Source organism: Notechis scutatus, chromosome 2 (assembly GCF_049901735.1).
Source record: "Notechis scutatus isolate UNSWTSFEM ecotype Mainland chromosome 2, rNotScu1.2, whole genome shotgun sequence".
Classification (NCBI taxonomy): domain Eukaryota; kingdom Metazoa; phylum Chordata; class Lepidosauria; order Squamata; family Elapidae; genus Notechis; species Notechis scutatus.
The window spans coordinates 9,184,194-9,207,789 of record NC_142010.1 but is presented as its reverse complement, the minus strand read 5'-3'; the positions used below and the strand labels follow the sequence as shown (position 1 = coordinate 9,207,789).

The following is a 23,596-nucleotide window of genomic DNA, read 5'->3' as shown; positions in this document are numbered from 1 at the left end:
CCCTGAAGGTTTTTAAGAAGAGGCTGGACAGCTACTTGTCTGAAATGTATACCATTTCAGACAGAGGTCTCCAAACTTGGCAACTTTAAGCCTGGCTGGAGAATTCTGGGAGTTGAAGTCCACAAGTCTTAAAGTTGTCAAGTTTGGGACCCCTGGTATAGGATCTGCTGCTTGAGCCAGGGGGCTGGACTAGAAGACCTCCAAGGTCCCTTCCAGCTCTGTTCTTGATTGATTGACTGAACAGGAGTGAATTTTGCCCTGCTATTTTCAAAATTGGATGATGCCACTTTAACATGGGCTACAATCATTTTAAAAGGGAAGCCGAAGTAGCTCAGTTGGGAGAGCGTTAGACTGAAGATCTAAAGGTCCCTGGTTCAATCCCGGGCTTTGGCAAAGCTTGTGAGTAGTGCACATTTTTACAGTCTCTTCTCAGACATTTTGATCCTCCACAACTGCAAGCTCTAGCTCAGGGGTCCCCATGCGGTGTTTGTAATCAGGTAGTGGACAGTCATTTGACTCTGAGAGGCTGCAAACAGCCATAAACATAGGCTGGTTGCAGTCATGCCCAGAGGTGGTATTCAGCAGGTTCTGACCAGTTTCTGAAGAAACTGTAGCAGAAATTTGGAGTAGTTCGGAGAACCGGCAAATACCACCTCTGACTGGCCCTGCCCCCATCTATTCTCTGCCTTCCGAGTCCCAGCTGATCGGCTGGGTCTTCTTTGGTTGCCCTGCACAGGAGGATGGAGCTGGAAAGCAGGTTAGTGGGGTGGGAAGGGAATGGGCATTTTGTAGTTTCTTTCCGCTGCCACGCCCACCAAACCATGCCCACAGAACTGGTAGTAAAAAAGTTTGAATCCCACCACTGATGTGAAAGCAATAACCAGTGCAGGCAAAATATTCCGGGTCAAAATACAGACCAGTCCTTCACTTTCAACTGGCTGCTTAGTGATCCCAGTTCTGAAATTCTGACCCCCGCCCCATTCTAGATCACCTGTCAGGCACTCGCAGTGGTGGGATTCAAATTTTTTTTTACTACCATTTCTGGACGCGGCTTGGTGGGTGTGGCAGGGGAAGGTTACTGCAAAACCTCCATTCCCTCCCCACCCCACTAACCTGCTTTCCAGCTCCATTCTCCTGTGCAGGGCAACAAAAGAGTCCCGGCCAATCAGCTGGGACTCGAGAGGCAGAGAATAGATGGGGGCAAAGCCAGTCAGAGGTGGTATTTGCCGGTTCTCTGAGCTACTCCAAATTTCTGCTACATTGTGGAGGAAACTGGGGAAGGGCACAGGCCGGCTGGGCAATCAGAGGAAGACCCAGGCCCATTCCCTTTTCATTCTAGGAGAGGATAAGGGAGAAATGGGAATGGCGTGGTCTATGGGGGAGGAAGAGGCCCTGATCCCCTTCATGGGCTGCAGCTGTGAGGACTGTTTAAAAGGACAAACTGTGCATGGCCCAGTGCTGGAAGCAAACCATGAAATAATTCTAGTCTTTCAGTTCTTATATGAGTTCTGGCGTCCTTCCTAGTGTGTGTATTTCGATATCTGTGGACGTCTTCAAGCCCTTATCCTGCCTTGTCTCATTAATTGCTTCAGTGTGGTTTGTATTGTTTTTTCTATTTATAATTTATATGTATTTTGAGTTTAAACGGCATTTCTTCCTTTTCACAACTGTTTGTGGGGGAGTTTTTTCTCCAGTCAATGATAATTGGAACTTTGAAGCCAAGTTGAAGGAATTAAAGAGACTTTACCTGTTTTTGTGACTCTGTTGCTTTTGCATTCCACTCTGGGTCATCACAGATATGCAGTGTATCAGCCAATATATCTGCTTTATATGGACATTGAAACAGTAATAGGAAGACCCAGGCCCATTCCCTTTTCATCCTAGGAGAGGATAAGGGAGAAATGGGAATGGCGTGGTCTACGGGGGAGGAAGGGGCCCTGATCCCCTTCATGGGCTGCAGTTGTGAGGACTGTTTAAAAGGACAAATTGCGCATGGCCCATAATAGCAAAAGTAATAGCAAAAGTAGCCAGAAGGCTACAGAAGCATAATACCCCTGAAACGCACCCATCTCAATCCTGACATAAAAAAAAATAGACAAGCATCTGAGAACATTCTGGTAGATGATTATTATGGAGCTAGCCGAAGATAATCAGAATCAGCACCTTAATTCTGTTGAATGCTGGAAAGGACTCCAAAATAGTCCAAAATGAATTCATGGACTGTTTTTTAAGATGTGGCTTCCCGTGATATTTTGTTCATTTGGATTGCAATTTGGTGTCTTCATTCTGTGGCTAGAGTAGACATCACCCGATCAATTTGTCTCATTAAATAACATCATGGCGGTCAATAATGACATGGCTTGCCTCCCTTCATGTTTAATTTAGTTCTTGATCCCTTGGCTCCGTCTATTGTCAGCCCCCAAATATTAAAGATTTGGTGGCACTCAACAAGGCGTTCAAATTCCTCAAAGCCGACACTGCTCATTCTTGACAATAAAGCCAAAGTTTACTGGTTATACGCCAATTTAGTTCCAGCTGGGGAATTCTGGGAATTGAAGTCCATATATTTTAATGTTGCTGAGGTTTGAGAAACAGTACTTCTTTTAAAAAGTTATATATTCAGGTTTTTTTGTTTTTAACATTTCATTTCTACAATGCCAGAGTCACTCTGGGAGAGAGATGGGAAGTTTCTAGATGTGATAAGTTAATAAAAATTTTTAAAAAGTTCTGCAAGAACAAAAATTGCAAGAACGCCATGGCTGTGTGCAGACAAGTTTAAAAAGCAAGCTGAAGCTTGCAAATACAACTGAATCTCAAATCCAGCCCATTACTGAACTGGTATTTTCCCTTGGAGCTTTAAGCCTGGTACTTTTGAAACAATTTAGATTATTACCGTGTTTCTCCAACAATATGCCCCCCCCCCAATAGGAAGACCCAGCATGTTTTCTAGGCATAAAATGAAATTAAGCCCCCCCCCCCCCAAATTTAGGCCTAGTTTAAAACATGTGAAATTGGGGGGGGAGGCGGGGGGGGGGAACTTGCCATTAGGAGTGCCCCGCGGGCAGCTACGTCTCACCATCAGCCGCTCCTAACAGCCAATCATGGTGGAGCACAGAGGGCTCCCTTACCCTTCCTTTACCCGGGTCAGCAGGCAAGCGGCGTCAGCGTGAATGTCCGGCAGCGTTTCAGCTGCTTTTCAGGCCTCCATAGCTTCCACGGTTCCCACTGGTGCTGGCGCCTCTCTCGCCAGCGCCGTCTCCAACAACAGCGTCTGAGTCGCTCCCGCTTTTCCCCCGTCCCCGTAACAGGAAAAAAAAACATTTTGAGGTACCTGGGAGCGCCATGCTCTGCGTTTTGGTTTAATCCCAAGCGGCTGGGTGGGCGTGAGAAGAGGCTGAGTGAGCGTCTCTGCTGCTGCTACCCTTGGTGCTCCAGCCTGGGCTCTGCAAGTTTGCAAGTCCCAGTACGCAGCCCGTTCCTGCATTCCAAGCGCCCAGGCTGAGCTGCAGCTGTCCCTCTCTCGCCAGCGCCGTCTCCAACAACAGTGGCAGCAGCAGTGGGAACCGTGGAAGCGTTTCAGCCGCTTCTCGGGTGGGGGAGCCGCTTCTGTAACTTCCACAGTTCCCGCCGCTGCTGCCGCTGTTGTTGGAGACAGCGCTGGCGAGAGAGGGACAGCTGCAGCTCGTTACGGGGACGGGGGGAAAGCGGGAGCGACTCAGACGCTGTTGTTGGAGATGGCGCTGTTGCGCGGGGTGGGGTGGGGAAGAAATTAATTCACCCCCGAAAAGACGTCCTAGCCGTTTTTTCGGGGCTCAAAAAAAATAAGGCCCGGCCTTATTTTGTGAGAAACACAGTAGTTACGATGAGTGTGGGTGGTGTGAATTTTGCTCCAAAACAGAGGACAAGAGACCCAAGAAGGACAAGTTTCTCTACCTCTCAGGTTTATCCACTTCCTGTCTCCTGCACGGACTTAATTTTTGACCCTTTATCTTCACACATAAAGCCACACTTTTAATAAATAAATAAATAAATAAATAATAATAAATAAATAAGAATAACAGAGGCTTCAATTTATGGGGAGGACAAGATTAAGTCTCTCCTTCTCAGTTGCTTCCTGAATTCTTATTAATGAGATTTATATGGCTGCTTATTTCCCCCCACAAAGGGAGTCAAGTTGGCATACAATCATTCTTCCCACGTCTTTCCATTGGACAATGAAAGTTTCCACTGCCACCAAAGGGAACTTTCTAAAGCAGGGGTGTAAAACTCAAGGCCCGTGGGGCCACGTCCAGCCCACGGGGTGCTTACCTCTGGCCCGTGGGGCCACTCTGAAACAGCGAAGGACTGGCTCGCGGTGCCTCTGCCAGTGAAAACGGAGCTCGGTAAGGCCGTGTGCCGGGCTCCATTTTTTACTGGCAGAGGGCTAGTGAAACAAACTTAAAAACAAAACAAAAGGAGAAACGTTTCCCCTTTTGCATTTGAGCATACAGGAAGGAACAGGGAAAGAGAAAGGGCAAATGGAAAGACAAAAAGAAGGAAAGATGGGAAGAGAGCAAGGAAGGAAAAAGGAGGAAAGAGGGGAAGAAGAAAGGAGAATGGAGAGAGAAGGAGAGAGGGAGGGAGAGATTATAATCAGAGAGAGGATCTGAGGGAAGTTCTGCTTTAGCACAGGTGCCCCTGACATAAGTGACATTGACCTGGCCACATCGAGGTCAAACGCAACCCTGATGCGGCCCTCAGTGAAATTGAGTTTGACACCCCTGTTCTAAAGGGTGCATTCAAACCTGGATAGCAGAGAAGCCCCAGGTTACCTCAGGGAGCTGAGTTTGCCAAGAAACCACCATCTCCCCATAAATAAGTGTAGCATAAAATAGTCCAGTTGTATTACTTAGCAGAGCAGAGCCAGGTGTCTCTCCTATCCCTGAGGTAATTAAATAAAAGAGTCCACGCCCACACCCCCAAAAGTGTAAGATATAACCGACAAGAAAACACCCGTGGATAAATTAAAGATACTTTTAATGCATTTACAACTACAGAATCACAAACGTTCACGGGAAGAAAGCAGTGCTCACCCCTCTCCGTGCCTCTCTGTGCGAATAAAGCAGGCATGCATACAGGTCGAGGGGCTACAGGCGGGCGCGAAAGGCGAAGTTTCATCTAAAGAGAAAGCCAGAGGACTGGAGAAAAGGCGGCGGAATCACGAGCATCTCAGAAGGAAGCGCTGGCTAATCTGGATCGGAAGGAAAGGCAGATTCCGAGACACAGCGGCTTAATCAGGACCATAACTGAATGTTGTCGTTTTCATGGAAGAAAGGGATTTTCTTCTAGCTAGATACACACTAAAACAATTTTAACTCTGGGGTGCAGGTGGGCTCGACCCTACCGTTCTTCAATCTGGACCACGCCAGCAGCATCAGATTATAACGCTCACCACTGGAGGAGGCCAGCCTGGCTGGGGATGGTGAGAGCTCCTGCCCAACCATCTTGAGGGCACCAGGTTGGCAAAGCTCTGGTGGAACTTCTCCTGGACTGGCAAGACCTGTGTTCAAATCTTTCCTGCCTCACGAAACACAGAACCCCAAATCAGATGGGACGAGACTCAGAGCTGTGTGTGAGAGAGATCTCCATTTTCCTCTTCATCAGGAGAGGACAAAGCATTGGCGAAAGAACATCCTATGATTATAAGGGGAACAGCATTCCTACACAGTCGTTTATTGTTATTTATTTAAATTTATTATAATCACCCAACTAGGAATTTCAAGAGTACTAAGCAAATACAGAGAATATCTGCAGAACCTTCTCGCTTAGAAATACCTCGAAGGCAAAACTGCCAGCTGAGATTAAAATATACTCCCTATGAATGAGGCTCAACTCATACTGGCTTAGTTTGTTTCTAAGAACAACCAAGGTTAGCTATGTGCTGTCTTCTATTGGACAGTCTCCACATTGCTGTGTGTTGTAAATCTTTCCCTTCCCAATCCATTTTTTTTGACTGGGAGAGAGTAACCCCATAGATCAGGGGTGTGAAACTCACTTCGTTGTGGCAGCGTCACATATCACTTTCCCCCCTTAATGCTAAACAGGGTGTGGGCGTGGCCAGCGCATGATACAACCAGCCCACGGGCCTTGAGTTTGACAGCCCTGCCCAAGATCCTTAATGTGCCTCCTAGCCTAGCCTAGCAGCAGGATTACTGTAAGACAAATTGAGATTCCCCCTTCTCAACTCCTATTAAGGTGCCCCGAGGTACTAAAACAGGTTACCGTTTATGGAGTTGGCCGGTTTCAGTTTTACTCAACTATGTTCTGCACGGAACTGTTTAAGAGTCCATGTTCCCAACATCTAAATGAACCCAAATCCATGTAAACCGGCAGGGAAAGACCGAGAGAAGCTCCAAACCAATGTTTTTCAAACTTGGAATTCTGGGAGTTGGTCCTCGTATCTTTAAAATTTGCCAAGTTTGATACACATTGCCCTAAATGATAAAATTGGTGTTAATACAGATCGGAGAAGTGTTACTGAAAAACTTAAGCCAGAAAACCCACCCCCTAACTTTCTAAATAGCTTGGTACATTCCTGGTTTCCAGAAATTAAGGGCTAGGAAGGAAGAGACTGCCAACCTCAACTTCTCTTTTTTCCCCAGAATCCTCCCTGCTTTCAATCTCACTGACCCAAACAGTGGAAGAAACATTATAGAGTTGCTCCTTCACCTTTGTGCTCATTATCTAGAGAGCAAAGGGGAAAAAGAAAGAACATTAAAAAGGGAACATATGTTAATGCAGCTCTTCTCTGGCTCAAGGCTTGCTTTATATAACATGTAGAGTGCATATTAAAAAAAAAAAAAATTCTATATACCCCTGCTAAAATGCCAGGTTTTGCGATGTAAAAAAAGAACAGATCCAAAAAAAAATCACTTCAGAATTTTTCCCCACCTTTAATGTAACATGCAAGCTGCACAATTCAATTGAAAAACTGAAATATTCTCAGAGGGGAAACTAACAATAAAAATGTACAACAGTATTGCATAAAGACGCACACCCTTAAATTAATACTTCGTTGATGCACCTTTTGATTTTTCTGACAGCTTGCAATCTTTTGGGGGAAGGAGGCTATCAGCACGGCACATCTTGCCTTGGAAATCTTTGTCCACTCTTCCTTGCAAAAGTGTCCCTACTTTGTTAGATTGTGAAGGCATTTCCTATGCCCAATCCTCTTGAAGTTACACCCCCTCAGACACATTTTCAATTGGATTCAGGTATGAGCCATTCCAAAACTTGGAATGTCTTCTCTTTTAGTGAAGACATTCTTTTATTGATTTGGAGGAATGCTTTGGATCATTGTGTTGGAAGGTTAAATCCTTCTTCATCTTCAGTACAGCAGAGGCCTGAATAGCATTATAGTATAGTATTCAATAGTATTCTGCCAAAACAGACTGACATTTGGAACTGTTCATAATTCCCTCCATCTTGACTAAAGCCCCAGTTCCAGCTGAAGAAAAGCAGCCTCAAAGCCTAACGTTGCCACCATCATGCTTCTTCAGGTATTATGTGCAGTGTTGCTTTTGTGCCAAACATTATTATTTTTTTGCAATTAATGGCCAAAAGGTTCGACCTTGATCTCATCAGACCATAACACATCTCTCCCACATGCTTTTGTCAAATTAAATGTAGGTTTTTGCAAAATTTAGTCAGGCTTTGATGGGATTTTTTTTTAATAAGGCTTCTATCTTGCCCCTCTACCCCACAGTCTAGATATATGACGAATATGGGAGATTGTCATGAGTGAAGGCAAATATACATGTCCCAGGATAATGTTGGAGGATCCAATCTGGGTCGGTCACTGGGACCAGTTGTTTTCCATCCAAGGCTTTTGGATTCGTGCCGGAGCCCATCTTCAGGGAACTTCTCTCTAGCAGAGTGTGTGCTTTGGACTGTTCACTTGTGTGATATTTATATGGTGCCTGTTGTATGTGGCTTTTTAAATGCTGATTGGGGTGTTAATGGCTGGCGATTGTTTCACCCAAAGTATTGGTTATTTTCACATGTAGTGCACAACCAGTACTTGCCGGCAATTCCTTCGGCTCCTTTGATGTTGCTGTAGGCCTTTTGGGCAGCCTCTCAAATCTCAAAAGTGTTCTCTTTTTATCAAATTTGAAACAACATTCAGTTCTTGGTAATGACCCTGTTGTTGTACCATATTTTCTCCACTGTTGATGACTGTCTTCACTGTGTTCCATGGTACGTCCAATGCCTTGAAAACATTTATGTATTTTTTTTCCTGACTGATACCTTCCAACAAAAGATCCCTTTGATGCTTTGTAAGCTCTTTGCAGACCAAAGCTTTTGCTGTAAGAGGCAACTGAGCAAACATCAGAAAAAAATCCCATTAGAACAGCTGAATATTAATGGGCTTGATCAGAGTCATTGTAATTGATGGCAGGTATGTACTATTTAACATCAGTTGGAACGTGATTGGTTACTTCTGAACATAAGCCACATCACTACTTATAAGAGCGTGTGAACAACTTACTTATACAGCTACATTATTCTATTTTTTTTTTATTTTTCCCCCCACTAAATAATTTTGTTTTCCGAGTGAATGGTACAGCTTATATGTTACATTAAAGGTGGGGGAAAAAATTCTGAAATGATTTATCTTGGTCTGATTTTTTTTTTACATCTCAAAAATCTGGTATTTTAACAGGGGTGTGCAGAATTTCTACATCCAGTGTATGTTCCCTTTCCATCACACTCATTTGATATTGACATACCGCAGCTTCTTCCTTCCTATTTGTCTGTAAGTTCCTTTCTTTGCAATGGAACCAGACCCCTCTCTTCCCTATTTTCCCACATGCATGCGGCGGGATGGGAGAACACACCCCATTCTCCAGAACATAAACAAAACACCCCCTGGAGCAGTTCAGACATGCAAACTACATGCTTGCTGGATGCACGAAGCTTCGAATAAGGACTTCGTATGGGTGAAAAGGTTCACTAGAGACCAGATGTCACTGCCTTGTATCTCTTCCAAGCCCCCATGTTTTGCAATGAGAACATTGCTCAAGTCACGCATGTGTGAACTTGTGTGAAAATGATTTTTTTTTCCCTCCCCAAAACACGTCATACTCCTCAAATTCTCCCTTGCACAAACTTTTGGGCAAGTATGTATCCCGATTCCCATTTTTTACAGCACTGCCCCTCACACATATAGGGAGAGATGATAGAAATTAAGAAGAGGGGCAATGCAGATTCACGCCATCTACTCCTGCGTTCTGCTGGCATCTCAGTCCACAAGTCTCCAAACATTACAGGATGCAATGCTGACGCGTAAGAGCAGGGGCGGGCAACTTTGGCCCCTTTATGATCTCGTGGACTTCAACTCCCAGAATTCCTGAGCCAGCCAGAAATTCATTGGTAGTAAAGGGGCCTCAGTTTCCCAGATCTGCATAAGAGATACAAGAGCAGCCATCCCGTGCAATTACAAGAGCCTAAGCATCCTAGGAGTACTCCTGATCTGGGTTTGAAAGTAGTCCTCAACCTATAACTGGTTGCTTAGCAACCAAAGTTAAGATGGACCTTTCTTGCAACTTATGACCCGAATTCGAAGTTTTGATGGCCGCCCCCCTCCAGCAATCACATGACCAAACTTTGGGCGCTTGGCAACAAGGGTTCATATACGGCCATTTGTAGTGTCCCACGGTCATGTGACTGCATTTTACCGCAGTTTCGCTGAAAACCACCATCGGCAAAACCATGCCCATAGCAAACCACTGATCTGCTTAAAGCCCTCAGTGTTTGCTTAATACCATGGTGTTTGCTTTATGCAAAAAGGCCATAAAACTGTCTTACAACTTTCGTGATTTATGACTATGGGCAGGCTCCTCTAAGTCAAGGACTACGTGTAACCTCTCTTTGTCTTGGAGAGTTGAGTTAACTGGGCCATCTCATTAAGCTCTAGTTACTTGTTTAGCGTGTTTAGGTGAATAACATTGAGCAACTGTGCTTTATCAACCTGAAGTTAGGATTTAGCCCAGAGTTTCTCCATCTTGGCCACTTTAAGTTGTGTGGACTTCAATTCCCAGAATTCTCCAGCCAGCATCGCCACTGCTAAGAATTCTGGGAGTTGAGGTCCAAGTTGCCAAGGTTGAGAAACATTGATTTAGAGGGTTATGTGAACCCAGCCTTAAGGTGTTCCCTGCATCTACTCGGGCCACATTTCACAATCTGCAGTTTTGTGGCAGAAAGGGGGAAATTACTGGAGAACGCTTAGTTTAGGGGTGTAAAATATACATAGGTTAAGTATTTCCTACATCTTTAACAATATTCAGAGCAGTGACTACTCAGGGACTTTTTAAGAGTTCTCTCTGAGGGAAAACAGGGAAAAGTTCTCTTGATGGCAGACATAGGATCTAGAAAAATCTCTTCATTTTCCAGTGATCTAGCTGTCATATTTCCCCTCAGCTATTCTCTATCTCAAGGATAGGCAACTATGGCATCTTTACAACCTGTGGACTTCAACTCCCAGAATTCCTGAGCCAGCATGGCTGCCTTGGAATTCTGGGAGTTGAAGTCTGTGGGTCCTAAAAGGGCCATAGTTGCCCAATCCTGCCCTATCTTATAGCAAGGCTAGGTCACACTCTCAGCTGCTAAGACTGGTAGAGCGGTCATGTGAGGCAGACTTTTTTTTTTTTGAATCAATCCTTTGGCTCCACTGGCTTGGAAAGTATCCTGCATACTTGGTGTTTACATCCATGAGCAATCCCTTCTGCCTCTTTCGGGAAGTGGAGAGCACTGTTCACACAAGCCAAGCCTGCATCTTCTACATGATGATGTGTGCACAGATACGCAATGGCCAGAGTGCATGTCAGCTGGCCTTACCAAGCAAACCAGAAAGTAGATCTTGCAGAAACATCCCTGGGCTTATTTAAAAAAAAAAAAAACACCAAAGTTCTTTAAAACTAATAAACAAACAAAACTTTTCAATGGTACATCGAGGAAATGGAACGGCCTTCGGAGCTACAGATGCTATGCCATCCCAGAGATATAGGATTCCCCGCCAGAGTCTCATGGAAACCAGCCTGGTGCCACATCGGCAATGCTTTGCGCTCTACGAGCATTTCAATGGTTCTTCTCCTGTATGGACCCTTTTATGACTTAGAAGGTGGGAGCTGGAGATAAAGCATTTCCCGCACTCTAAGCATTCGTAGGGTTTCTCCCCCGTGTGGACCCGTTTATGGCTGACGAGACGGGAACTGGAAATGAAACTTTTCCCGCACTCAGCGCATTCAAAGGGCTTCTCCCCCGTGTGAGTCCTCTTGTGTGTGATGAGGGAGGCCTTTTGCCTGAAGCTCTTGCCGCAACCTGAGCATATATATGGCTTCTCTCCTGTGTGGATCCGACTGTGAGCCGTAAGGTTGGAACTCCGGCTGAAGTTCTTCCCGCAGTCGGGGCACTTGTATGGCTTCTCGCCCGTGTGCGTCCGCTTGTGATCCGTCAGGTGGGAGCTGCTGCCAAAACGCTTCCCGCACTCCAGGCACTCGTAGGGCTTCTCTCCCGTGTGGACCCGGATGTGGTTGATGATCTGGGAGCAGGCGCTGAAGCTCTTCCCGCAGAGGGTGCACTCGTAGGGCTTCTCGCCCGTGTGTGTCCGCTTGTGCGTGATCAGGGAGGCCTTCTGGTTGAAGTTCTTCCCGCAGTAGGAACAACTGTAGGGCTTCTCCCCCGTGTGGACCCTCTTATGGGTGATGAGCTGGGAGCTGGTGCTGAAGCTCTTCCCGCACTCGGAGCACTCGTAGGGCTTCTCCCCCGTGTGCGTCCTCTCGTGGGTGATGAGGGAGGCTTTCTGGTTGAAGCTTTTGCCGCAGACGGCGCATTTGTGTGGCTTCTCGGGCATGTGGGTCTCCTCGTGCCGCATCAGCTCGGAGGGATGAGAGAACCACGTCTCGCAGACCGAACACTTGTACGGCTTCTCTCCGGTGTGGATCCTCTCGTGGATGATGAGGTGCGTTCTCTCGTAGAAACTGGCCCCGCAGAACGAGCACTTGTGGGGTTTCTCCATTGGCTGAATTTCCTGAGGGCCAAAACTTTTGCAGGAACTTTCCCCTGAGTCGACGTGCCGAGGAATCCCTTCCTGAAAGGAGCTTTCGCGTGCACCCCTGCTGCTCTCCTCAAAGCGTTTGGTCACCTTTCCAGGGTGGTTTTCAGAGGGACCTTCGGGGTTCTCGTCCGACTCGGAGCCTTGGAAACCCTTCCCTGTTGCCCTTTCCAGGGATAACCCACCACTAACTGTTGGTTCAGGATGGTTGGGCTGGAAAGATTCCTCCTCCTCTTCCTCTTCCTGCACTTGCTCATTCCCTGTGGTGACAAAAACAGATAAAAGTTAAGATAGGTCTCTCCATCTTCACCAAATCTGGAAGGCACAAAAGCTTTGTTCCCTCTTTGGCCTTCAGTAGTACAAGGAGTCCATGGAATCTGTTAAGGTCAAGGAGGAACTTTTACCATCTCTGGTGGACTTGCAACAAAGCAACAAAAAAGAAAAAAATGGAATAGGATTCACATCTTAATACAGAAGATTCTTAAAGTGAATATAAAGATAAAACCATATACTTTTTTCTTTTAGGTTTAATGGACAAAGATCTTGGGGAAAAATATGAACTTTTGTTATATGTGCTGACAGCAGCAAATAATGCTCTATGTACAACAACGGAAAGATATTTTAATTCCACAGTTAAATTCCACAATGGAAAACTGATGGTATTAGCAGAGGTGACTAAGTTAGCTTTCCTAATCAAAGAAAAAAAAATACAGCTAACTGTTTCTACTTGGATACCGCTACTGACTTTGTACTTGAGGTGGGGGGAAACTTTGGGTTTTGTTGATTAGATTGTTTTGTTATAGAAATGGCTAGGATATATAAGTAAATAAAAGTAAAAAGTTGAGGTTGCAGTGTTACACTAAAAGCCAGGGAAGGTCTACACCTTGGCAGTTTGAGTCCTACCAAACTCTGCGTGGCAGAGTGAGCTCCCAACACTTGCCTCAGCTCCTACCAACCTACTGTATTTCCCCAAAAATAAGATTGGGTCTTGTATTAATTTTTGCTCCAAAAGATGCACTAGGGCTTATTTTCAGGTGATGTCTTATTTTCGCTTCCCACATACAACAATCTACATTTATTCATTTATTCATGCACAAAAAATCTACATTTATTCAAATACAGTCATGTCATCTTCTTCTGGAACATCGTCATAACTCTCCAAACCCCGAATTCTGTCCTGGATTTCTTGCGACTCCATTTCCTGTAGAACCATTGGCCCCAATCTCTCATGCCCAGCAATAGAGCTCTCCTTAAATGAGCACCTCTTGTCCATGTAGCCTGCTCGTAGTGCATCGGCAACACAGCTATCGGTGATTTTATCCCATGAATTCTTCACCCAAGTCACAATCTCTTGCAGGCTGGGCTTCACAAAGTTTCCATGCTGATTTCTCTCCATTTTATTTTCAATGTAGTCATTGATTTCCATGTGCAAATGGTCCTTGAATGGCTTGTTTATTGCAATATCGAGAGTCTGGAGATAGGCAGTCATTCCTGCGGGAATCATGATTTGATCTATCCTTCTCTCTGCAAGGAAGGTCTTCATGTCTTTAGTGCGGTGAGTGCTGGCTGAATCCCAGACTAGCAAACCTCTTTGGCCACCACGCAAAACAAGTGGCAGCATTACATCGACCCACTTCCTTACAACTGCTTGTGTGCACCAGGCTTTTTCGGTTTCGAGAACATAAGTGCCTGAAACATGTTCAATCTTATCTTTCTTGCCCTTAGAGATGATGAGAGGTGGGGCTTTGCTTCCATCCAGGCGAATGGCCAAAATACAGGTCACGCGTGCACTTTCGTAACCAGCGGAGGGAATGTAGATTGACGAGGCCCCCCTCTGATCAATTGTCGTTTGAGATCCTTGGCCCACAAACACTGAAGTTTCATCCATAGCAATCATGTTGGAGAGTTGGTATTTAGAAAAATCGATGCCATCAACGAAGGACTTGAAGGCAAGGGCACGTTTAATAACTTCGGGATCTTCCAGCTTGAACAGCGTTGTCGATCTTCTTAGAGACAGTTCGTAGCGTTGAAGGAAGCCATCCAGCCAGTGCTTTGATGCTTTGAATTCTTCCGGGGGTATTTCTAACTGGAATGCCATTGCAAGGGCAAATGCTTGAATATCAGCCCTGCGCACAACCAAACCCTTTGCTCGCCTGTCAGCGATCCATTCACAGATTATGTCTTCCAGTTCAGGAAATAAGGGTGGCCGACCTGATCCACACTTGCGCTTCTTAGCATTTCCCTCGTCCACCTGTTGACTGAGGTTATCGTACTCTGCTCGCCACTTTCGGACCATTCGGAGATCCAACTTCTTCTCTCTGCAGAAAGCCGTAAGGGTCTTGCCCCAAGAGTCCTCCACGATTCCTTTCTTGTACTCGACGGAATAGCTCTTTCTTTTTGCACTCATCTTGTCTAGGGGTCAAAATATTATTCCCTTTAAATCTACCATTAAATCAAGCGTGAATTGAAGACGTACGAGACAGGAGTGGCAACAAAAAGGATGACAGTTAAGAATGATGGTCACCAAAATTCAGAAAACGTTTACCTCACACGAGCGCATTAAGTACATCCGTTATGACACACAATGTATTGAATTATAAAACACGTCTGTTCGTTATCAAGGGTGCATTATTGGTGCATTGTATCTGTACTCTGATCGGTCATTCGGCAATAAGTCTCAAGTGCGTCTGTTTACGTAGTTGTTTACCTCTCGTCCAAAGGTACCCGCTTGGGTATTTACAAATTACAAATAATTAATTTATATGATCATTTATTTTAAATATTAATGTCAATAATATTATTTATTTATATTTAATTGTATATTAATATTATTTTATAATTCAATACATCCATCGTGTGTGGACTTACTAAATGCATCCGTCTGGCTGATGATCTTAACTGGGGCTTATTTTTTTGGGGGGGGGGGAGTAGGGCTTATATTACGAGCATCCTGAAAAATCACGATAGGGCTTATTTTCCACTTAGGTCTTATTTTCAGGGAAATACAGTAGCAGTTCGACAGCATATAAATGTGAGCAGATAAATAGGTACCATTTCAGTGTACGCCAGGGGTGTCAAACTCAAGACCCAGGGGCCTAGATCTGGCCCATGGGGCGCCCTGGATACAGTGATGGACTGGCCTGCGGCACCTCTGCCAGCAAAAAGAGGTCAGGAAGGCTGCATGCAGCCCTCACAAGCTCCATTCTCGCTGGCAGAGGGTTGCAGGAAGCCATCACAGCTGGAAACAGAGCTCACAAGGACTGTGTATGGTCCTCCCAAGCTCTGTTTTCACTGGCAGAGGGTTGCGGGAGGCCGTCGCAGCCGGAAACGGAGATCGGGAACCTTTTGCTGGCAGAATCCTCGGGCCACCATAGGTGCCCCCAACACGAGTGATGTTGAGCTGGCCACGCCCACCCCTCCCACCCCAACCCTGGCTCCCCAAGGTCGAACCTGATGCAGCCCTCAATGAAAACGAGTTTGACACCCCTGGACTAGAAGATCTCCAAGATCCCTTCCAACTGTGTTATTCTGTTATTAGAGTGTTTAGGGGAAGTTAAAGGAGGAACATCGCAAAAACAACGGAGGGAGCTTGCACTCCTGCCTGGGAACTCTGCAGGGACAACGGAGGAAGGGGAGAAGAGACCACAAAGAAACCACTAACCCTAACCCCAACAAAACTGAGGGTTCAAGCTGACTTGCCTGACAAAGTGGCCTCCCAATCATCCTCCTGCTTCTTTTCCAAAGGGAGCTGCACCTTGAGGACATGAGACGAAGAATGATCCGATTTGGGGGAGCTAAACCCCTGTTCTAAAGTTCCTGACACCTAAATGCAAAAACAAAGAAAACAAAAAAGTGCTTTTGAATATAGTTAGTTTTGGAGAAACCGAATGGCCAGAGACCCGTTGACCTGTCTGCCTCCTAATCAAAAATTGTTGACTGTCTCAAACATTTGATCATTAAAAGATAAACGGCTCTTGGATACGGAGGCTCTGTATGTTTTAAAATCGAACACGTGGGCTACAGTTCAGCCTCTTCTCATGACAATGGTGGTTTATTCATTAGCTCAGCAAACAACAAATACTCTTCTATGACAAGAAAGGCTGAAAGCCAGACAAGGTTAGAGTTGGGTTTGAGTTTGCTCCCTTTCCTTTTATCACCATTATCATGAGACACACCCCAGCACACCCAGGCCTATACGCAGTTCTAATTCTGGCCACGCCTAACCCATTATCCCTAAATGCTATTAGCCCTATAACATGTCTACCCTATTCCGACCCTCACAAACTGATCCCCACCTGGTGCTACCTTCACCATGTTTTAACCTAAGTCTTAATGACCACCTATATGTGCCCCAACCCCCTTTAAAAATATACACCACATCAATACATGAAAAGAGCCATTTCCAGCAGCCCCGCAGTTGTTGCAGAATCCATCCTCAGCTCTGCTGAGTCATTCCAAAGCCATCGGCCAGCACACAAGCAGAAATTCAGATCTGGCAGCACCAGAGATAAGGTGACATGGCCAGCCGACTTGCTACGAGGCATATTCGGAACTGACGGGCTCTGAGTGAACTCGGAGCCCGACACCTCTGCTGTAGCAACAGCAAAATATTTATGCCTCCAGATTTTCTGCATCACTCAGCAGGTGTTTAAGCACAACAACAGATTACAGATAGTCCTCAACTTACGACCACAATGGAGCCCACCTATTTATGTTGTTAAGGGAGAAATCCGTTAAAAGTGAGTTTTGCCCCACTGTACGACTTTGCTTGCCCCTGTTGTTAACTGAATCCTTGCAGTTGTTAAATTAGAAACATGGTGGTTAAAAGTGACTCTGGATTCCCCACTTTGCTTGTCAGAAGGTTGCAAAAAGGGATCGCATGACTCCGGGAACACTGCAAACCGTCATAAATATGAACCAGTTGGCAAGCAATTGAATTTGGATCACGTGACCTGCTGGCATGGTTGTGAAGTGTGAAAAACGGACATAGGTCACTTTTTTTTTCAGTGCCGTTGTAACTTCGAACAAACTAAACCAATGGTTGTAAGTCAAGGACTACTTGTAATTGAGCAGGGCACACTTTTTAAAGCAGTGGTTGCCAACCAGTGGGCCGGGGACCACTGGTGGTCTGCGAGAAAATTTTGGTGGTCTGCAGAGAAATGTCCCCCCAAAGCAATTAATCCAGGCTGGGCAGGAACACAAGGCTGCGCCGCCCACGTGGCCCGCGTGAACACAAGGTTTGTGTTGCTTGCATTGCGAACAACACGAGGTAGTGAGGGGAGGGGGAGAACTTGCCCCACTTGCCCCACGTGCCTGGCCTGGTCACCGGGCTGCTTCTTTCCGCTTCTTTCTTTCTTCTTCTGCTTTTGGCTGTATGCAAGGAAAGCAACCAAAGTCTTTCTTTTTCTCCCCAAAACTCTGCCAGAAATGAGTCTTTGGGATCCTGCAAGGCCTCCTGCTCCAAGAGGCTACACTGGCAAAGACTCATTTCTGGCAGAGTTTGGGGGAGAGAAAGAAAGACTTCTGCTGCTTCTGCTGCTTTCCTTGCATGAAGCCAAAAGTCTCTCTCTCTCCCCTGTGATCCCAAATAAAGAATAATCGATCGGTAGGAAAACGGGATGGGGAATTTTCCTGCAGACTTTTTTTGGAGATTTTTCCCAGGGTCTCTGCTGCTTTCTGCAGAGACCCTGGGAAAACGTCAAGCCACTGTCAGTCAAAATTCATATTAGTGGTCCGCGGGATTTAAAATTATGTGTTTGGTGGTCCCCGAGGTCCAAAAGGTTGGCAACCCCTGTTGTAAAGGATCACAGCTGCCAATTCCCGATGCCATCACCCTTCTCACCTTCTGCTCCGGCTCTTCAGCGTCTTGCAAGAAACGTTCGGCCAGGGCAACAGCCCGTGTGCAGGTCTCCGGCCCTTGTTCCCGGATCCAGCTCTGCATCTCAGGGGGCAGGACGGTCAGGAACTGCTCCAGGATAAGCAACTCCAGGATCTGCTCCTTCGTGTGGGTCTCTGGCCTGAGCCACTGATGACAGAGCTCCCAGAGCTGGTTGCAAACCTCCCGGGGCCCTTCGGCTTCCTCGTAGCAGAAAAGGCGGAAACGCTGTCTCCGTATCTCCACGTGGACAGCATCCTCGTCCAGAACCTCTTCCTTCACCTTCACGGGGGAATCCTGGCTACTCCCGTAGGCCTTATTGTCACCCAATGTGCTTTCAGATACGCACTCTACTTTCGGCCACTGGTTGTCTTCTTCTCCTCTCTTGAAGGAGGTTGGGCAATACTTGGGGTCTTCCCCTAGCATATAGTGAGGGGACCGGGGGTTCCTCCACCCTGAACGAGAAGGCTGCATGGTCTTCAGGAAGTCTTGTAATTGGTTCTCCCAGCATTGGTCCTCCGGCTCCTGCTTAAACTGCTGGGGGGGCACAGCCCCCTCCATCAACTCCCCAGTGGTCTCGATCTGAACCACATGAAGGTCTTGTGCTTTGCCTTCCAAACCCTCCTGTGATTCGGCTCCGGCAGCTTCCTGTTCCTCCATTTGGGTTTCTGAATCCAGCTCCTGCGTTAAAAAATGGGGGGAAAAAAATCAGGGTTACCTATGTACCAAAACCAGACTCCACCACCCCAAAGCAAACTGCAAGGACAGTGCAAACTAAATTAAGCATGCAAAAAAAAGAAGTCCTAGGGGGTCTCGACTGGGCTTTTATTAAGTCTCACTTCTCCGGGCATGTGAGATGGCAACATCCAAATTTCCCAGTTGGAATAGAATTCCGGCACTTGCAGTTGCAACACCTCTGGGGAAGACAGACGTTACCCAAGTTTGTAGACATCCAGGAATTGCAGGTAAGCTGAGCTGATGGCAAAATGAGGACAACTGACCTGAAAGTGCTTTTAAAAACAGTCCCTGACTTACCATCCCAGTGGAACCCGAAATTTCTGTCGTTAAGTGAGACCTTTGTTAAGGGAGGTTTGCCCCGTTTTATGATTTTGCTTGTTATCTCTCAAGTTTTTTTTAATTTTATTCTACATATACACATCAATGCGTGAACAATGTGGCAGCTGGGTATCATACATTTTGGTGCAAATAAAAATAGTAACATTAATCCTATCTGTTACATTCATCAAACTTATATAATTCTCATGTTAATACACATCCTTATATTAAATTATGGTCTTTCCATTATTTGATTATTCAAGTATTCGAGTATATTATTCTAATGCCAATCGCAATATTGTTTAAACATACATGGTAATTCCATTATTTAATTTCTAATCTTCCCTCTAATTATTGCTTTCATCTCGTTATATAAAAATGTGTGCGTTAATAATTCCCCCTCAAAAATAATAACATCATATCTGTTTACATTCACTGAACTTATATAATTCTAGTGTTAATGCACTTTATTTTACGATTTTTCTTGCCACCGTTGTTAAGTCAATCACTGCAGTTGATAAGTTGGTAACCCGGTTGTTAAGTGAATCTGGTTTCCCTCACTGACTTTGCTTGTCAGGAGGTGGCAAAAAAGGGTTCCCATTGTTGTGGTTCGTCGGCAGCCTGTGCAGCAGAATCGGACAGTGGGGAAGAACAGGGACCAGTCCGGGAAACCGGGGAGGACTCAGATGAGGGTCCTGCATCCGATACAGAAATGGGGCCAGGACAAATCTGGCAGGTATGTGCTGACTCCGGAGTCTCCAGAATCTGGCAGCAGCGAGGCCGAGGAACAAGGGGAGCCTGTTCCCAGTGTGTGCTTGCGCAGAGCTGCCAGAAGGCAAGAGCAGCTAAGACAAAAGGGGCAACTCGGGAGTAAGGCTTGGAGGTGATTGTCCCTCCCATAAGGTATAAAGGAAGTGCAAAGGTAGAGAAACCTTTGCAGGAAGCAAAGTCGTTTGCTCTGTTCGGATTAAACCTTGAAGCTCTGAATGGACTTTGTACTTCATTTGGCTTTTTACAGTTAATTTGGCACTTTAGTTGTTGGCAGCAATTCAAAGGTGAGAAAGGTGGGTGCATATCTTGAGGGACTGTTTGGGACTCATTACGGGCTAGGAATGAACATAATTCCCAGCGCTGAAATAAAACAAAAGTTGTTTGGACTAACTGTGTGCTTAATTATGGTCTCAGGAAGACTTGGTCGGAATACCCATGACTTTGGGATACAACAACAGTTGTAAATATGGTTGCTAAGCATCTGAATTTTGATCACACGATTGTGGGGATGCCACAAAGATCATAGAGCACTCACAACTTCTGAAGGCAAGCTGTGCCACTGGTTTATTGGTGAAAGGAAATATTGCAAAGGACAAGGTTCCCAGTCAGCCAAGCTCAGCTAGAAAGACCCAAACTACAGCTAAGCCTCCACTTACAGCAGTTCATTTAGTGACTATTCGCAGTTACAACGGCACTGAAAAAAAGTGACTTATGGCCGTTTTTCAAGCTTACGACCGCGGCAGCATCTCCACAGTCATGTGATCAAAATTCAGATCCTTGGCAACTGACTCATGTTTATGAAAGTTGCAGTATCTGGGGATCACGTGTTCATCGTTGCAAAACCAAGCCAAATTCACTTACAACTATCACAAAAAGGTTGTTAAAAATGGGACAAAATTCACTTAATAACTGTCTGGCTTAGCAAACAGAAATTTTGGGCTCAGATGTGGTCATAAACCGAGGACTACCTATTTTGTTGAAACTCTCAATTCTGCCCAGTCCATTATTTTTCAAGAAACGCTGTTTAATTATTTTTAAAATTCAGTATCTGTACCAGTCCTTTACATTTTTCATCAGGGTTTTAAATTCTTAATTTATCTATGCAGGCATCTGCTGCTCCAAATATATTTTTTTAAAAAAATAAATTGCTTTACTTTAAAAATAGTGGGCAACTCTGAAATTCTTTCAACAATCAGGCCTAAATTAATAACGAGGATTTTAAAGGACGTTAATCAGATAACTTGAACAGGACGATCCAAGTAAGTCAGCTTTTTTTGATTAAGCATTCTTACTGTTGCAGAATGTTGGTCTACTCTGGGCATTGAGTGCCCTGTGCAGATCCCTGGAACAAGCTGGCCGGGTCACATTGGAGCTTTCTCCAAAGAGGAATATTCTGCCAAAGCCCTGCCAAACAAGGCGGAGTCATCAGAAATCACATGAATTTAAACTACAAATTCTTGTTACATGAATCTACCCACCCAGGAACTACAGGCCGTCATTGTAACCCTTCAAAACCTGGCTATTTAACTTTCCCTCCATTGTTTTTTTTTTAATCTCTGCAACTGGCATTTGGCCAGATTTAGAGCTGTGTTTCTCAACCTTGACCACTTGACCGGACTCCAACTCCCAGAATTCCTCAGCCCACGTGACTGGCTGAGGAATTCTGGGAGCTGAAGTCCACCCATCTTCAAGCAGCCAAGGTTGAGGAAACGCGGTTTTGAGATCCCACTACGTTGCCTTCTTCTGCTTCAAACTTTCGACCTGTCAGCTATGGACCCCCCAAAATGTGGGAAAATATTCTGGGGACCCTTTCCCCCTTAGCTCCCTCTCTCCTTTGTTTCCCCTTCCTGATTATCCTTTGCCTCAGGCTGGAGTAAATGAAGAGACTCCCTTAGTCACGCTCCATCTTAAAAGACATCAACAGGGGGAGAGAGAGGAACGACCACAGACCGCAGGCTTGCTCCTCCATTACTCATCCCTTAACCCGGAGTCCCAAGGACACTGTGCCCACAACCCACTGAGGCCTTGTCCCCTAGGAGGCCCTTTACAGGCAAAATCTGGCACAAGGAGCTGTGAAAAGCGCACCCACCAGCTCAGCCAGTGCACCAGTGTCAGCCTGCAGTCCGGCATTAGCAATTCCCAGCCCAATTGCAAGGCCGGTCCATTGCAGAGGTGTCTTAAGGACTAGTATATTTATTAGACCAGCGCCCCTCTCGGTCTATTCCTGTGCCATCTAACGGCACAGCTAAAGTTTGTCCACGGTCCTGGCTTCCCTCCAGCCTCGGTTTCTCCATCTCTCCCCCTTCCTTGTCCTTCCTCAGCACTTGGCTTCCCCCTCTTCCTCCGTTGCAGGGGGCTTCCTCCCCCCCACCCTTTTTTTCCCCCTTTGCCTGCCCAAACTCACCCCCTGCCTTGCAGCCTTTGTGTCCGCTGCAGCCGCAGCTCTTTGATGGCTCCCAGATTGGGGACCAAGAAGCGAAAGGCAGTTTCTCATGTCACCGGAGGCAAAGAGGCGGGGCGGGAAGGGGAGGAGAAGGGGAGCCTGCCTGCCTGCCTGCCTGCCCACCCGCCTTCCCTCTCCCAGTTGTGAATCAAATTTCCATCGCTTTTTTCTAGGAAGGAAGAACTTGCTCGACTTAACCCTTCAGCAAACCAGAGGGGAGAGCACTCCCAACTTGCTCCCAGCGGCCTCTCCAAGAGAGGTTATAAAGACCCAGAAACGGGGGAGCCAAATTTGTGCACCCTTACTTTTTAAAAGCAGAAGGGGGCAGGCTGGCCAGGGATGATGGATGTTGTAGCCCAGCCTATCTTGGGGGGGGGGGGAGCTGTGCAGGGGGCAGCGAGGAGGGGTGGTTAATTGATATACGTTTTCCTGAGCTTGCCCGGAGCCATACAAGCGGCAAGCGGCACACACACGTCAGCTGATGGATGAGACGCCAGAGCATAAAATGCTGTATTGATTCATTTGTTCTTTGCCCATGAAATATATATGAGCGTCACATTTGCCAGTTGAGCGAACCAGGAAAGATAGCAAGCAAATCAAAGCACAATGAAAAACATTATTAAAAACACTTTGATGCCCCTTGAATATTCTCTTTTTTCTTTTCTTTACTTCTTTCCTTTCTATCTTTCTTTCTTTCTTTACTTCCTTTCCTTTCTTTTTTTCTTTCTTTTTCTTTCTTTTAGTTCCTTTCTTCCTTCCTTTCTTTCTTTCTTTCTTTCCTTCCTTTCTTTCCTTTCTATCTTTCTTTCTTTACTTCCTTTCTTTCTTTCTTTCTTTCTTTCCTCTTTTTTTCTTCTTCCTTTCTTTCCTTTCTTCCTTCCTTTCCTTTCTTTCCTTTCTTTCTTTCTTTCTCTTTCCTTCTTTCCTTTCTATCTTTCTTTCTTTACTTCCTTTCTTCCTTTCCTTCTTTCCTTTCTTTCTTCCTTTCTTTCTTTTAGTTTCTTTCTTTCCTTCCTTCCTTCCTTTTTTCTTCCCTTCCTTCTCTTTCTTCCTTTCCTTCTTTCCTTTCTATCTTTCTTTCTTTACTTCCTTTCTTCCTTTCCTTCTTTCCTTTCTTTCTTCCTTTCTTTCTTTTAGTTTCTTTCTTTCCTTCCTTCCTTCCTTTTTCTTCCCTTCCTTCTCTTTCTTCCTTTCCTTCTTTCCTTTCTATCTTTCTTCCTTTCCTTCCTTCTTTCCTTTCTCTCTCTTTCTCTCTTTCTTTCTCTCCCCTCCTTCTCTTCTCTCCACCCCACAACACAAAACGCACCATGTGTCCAAATACAAACTGTAAGCAATTGGACCAAATTGGGAGAATCTTCAA

The 23,596-nt window shown here is 45.6% G+C and overlaps 1 protein-coding gene and 1 non-coding gene across 6 annotated transcripts in view; one reads left to right on the top strand and one right to left on the bottom strand.

Annotated features, from left to right (window-relative positions):
- The first annotated feature begins 320 nt into the window (after positions 1–320).
- On the top strand, positions 321–393 carry TRNAF-GAA (transfer RNA phenylalanine (anticodon GAA)). The gene has a single exon. It is a non-coding gene; the product is annotated as a tRNA-Phe (tRNA).
- A 4,606-nt stretch (positions 394–4,999) lies between these two features.
- The window catches only part of LOC113427071 (uncharacterized), a 39,665-nt gene continuing 21,068 nt past the window's right edge, over positions 5,000–23,596 (bottom strand). For 2 of the 5 annotated variants that reach the window (XM_026689544.2, XM_087952973.1), the window contains exons 2-5: positions 21,086–21,197; positions 17,934–18,647; positions 15,791–15,914; positions 5,000–12,351 (exon numbers count right to left, since the gene is read on the bottom strand). In XM_026689544.2, coding sequence (XP_026545329.1) covers positions 11,105–12,351; positions 15,791–15,914; positions 17,934–18,647; positions 21,086–21,115 — 2,115 coding nt within the window. In that variant the 5' untranslated portion in view covers positions 21,116–21,197 and the 3' untranslated portion in view covers positions 5,000–11,104. Of the gene's footprint in view, positions 12,352–15,790; positions 15,915–17,933; positions 18,648–21,085; positions 21,198–22,197; positions 22,877–23,596 lie in introns of those variants that run through there. The other 3 variants (XM_087952972.1, XM_026689546.2, XM_087952974.1) reach the window with 3 other exon arrangements.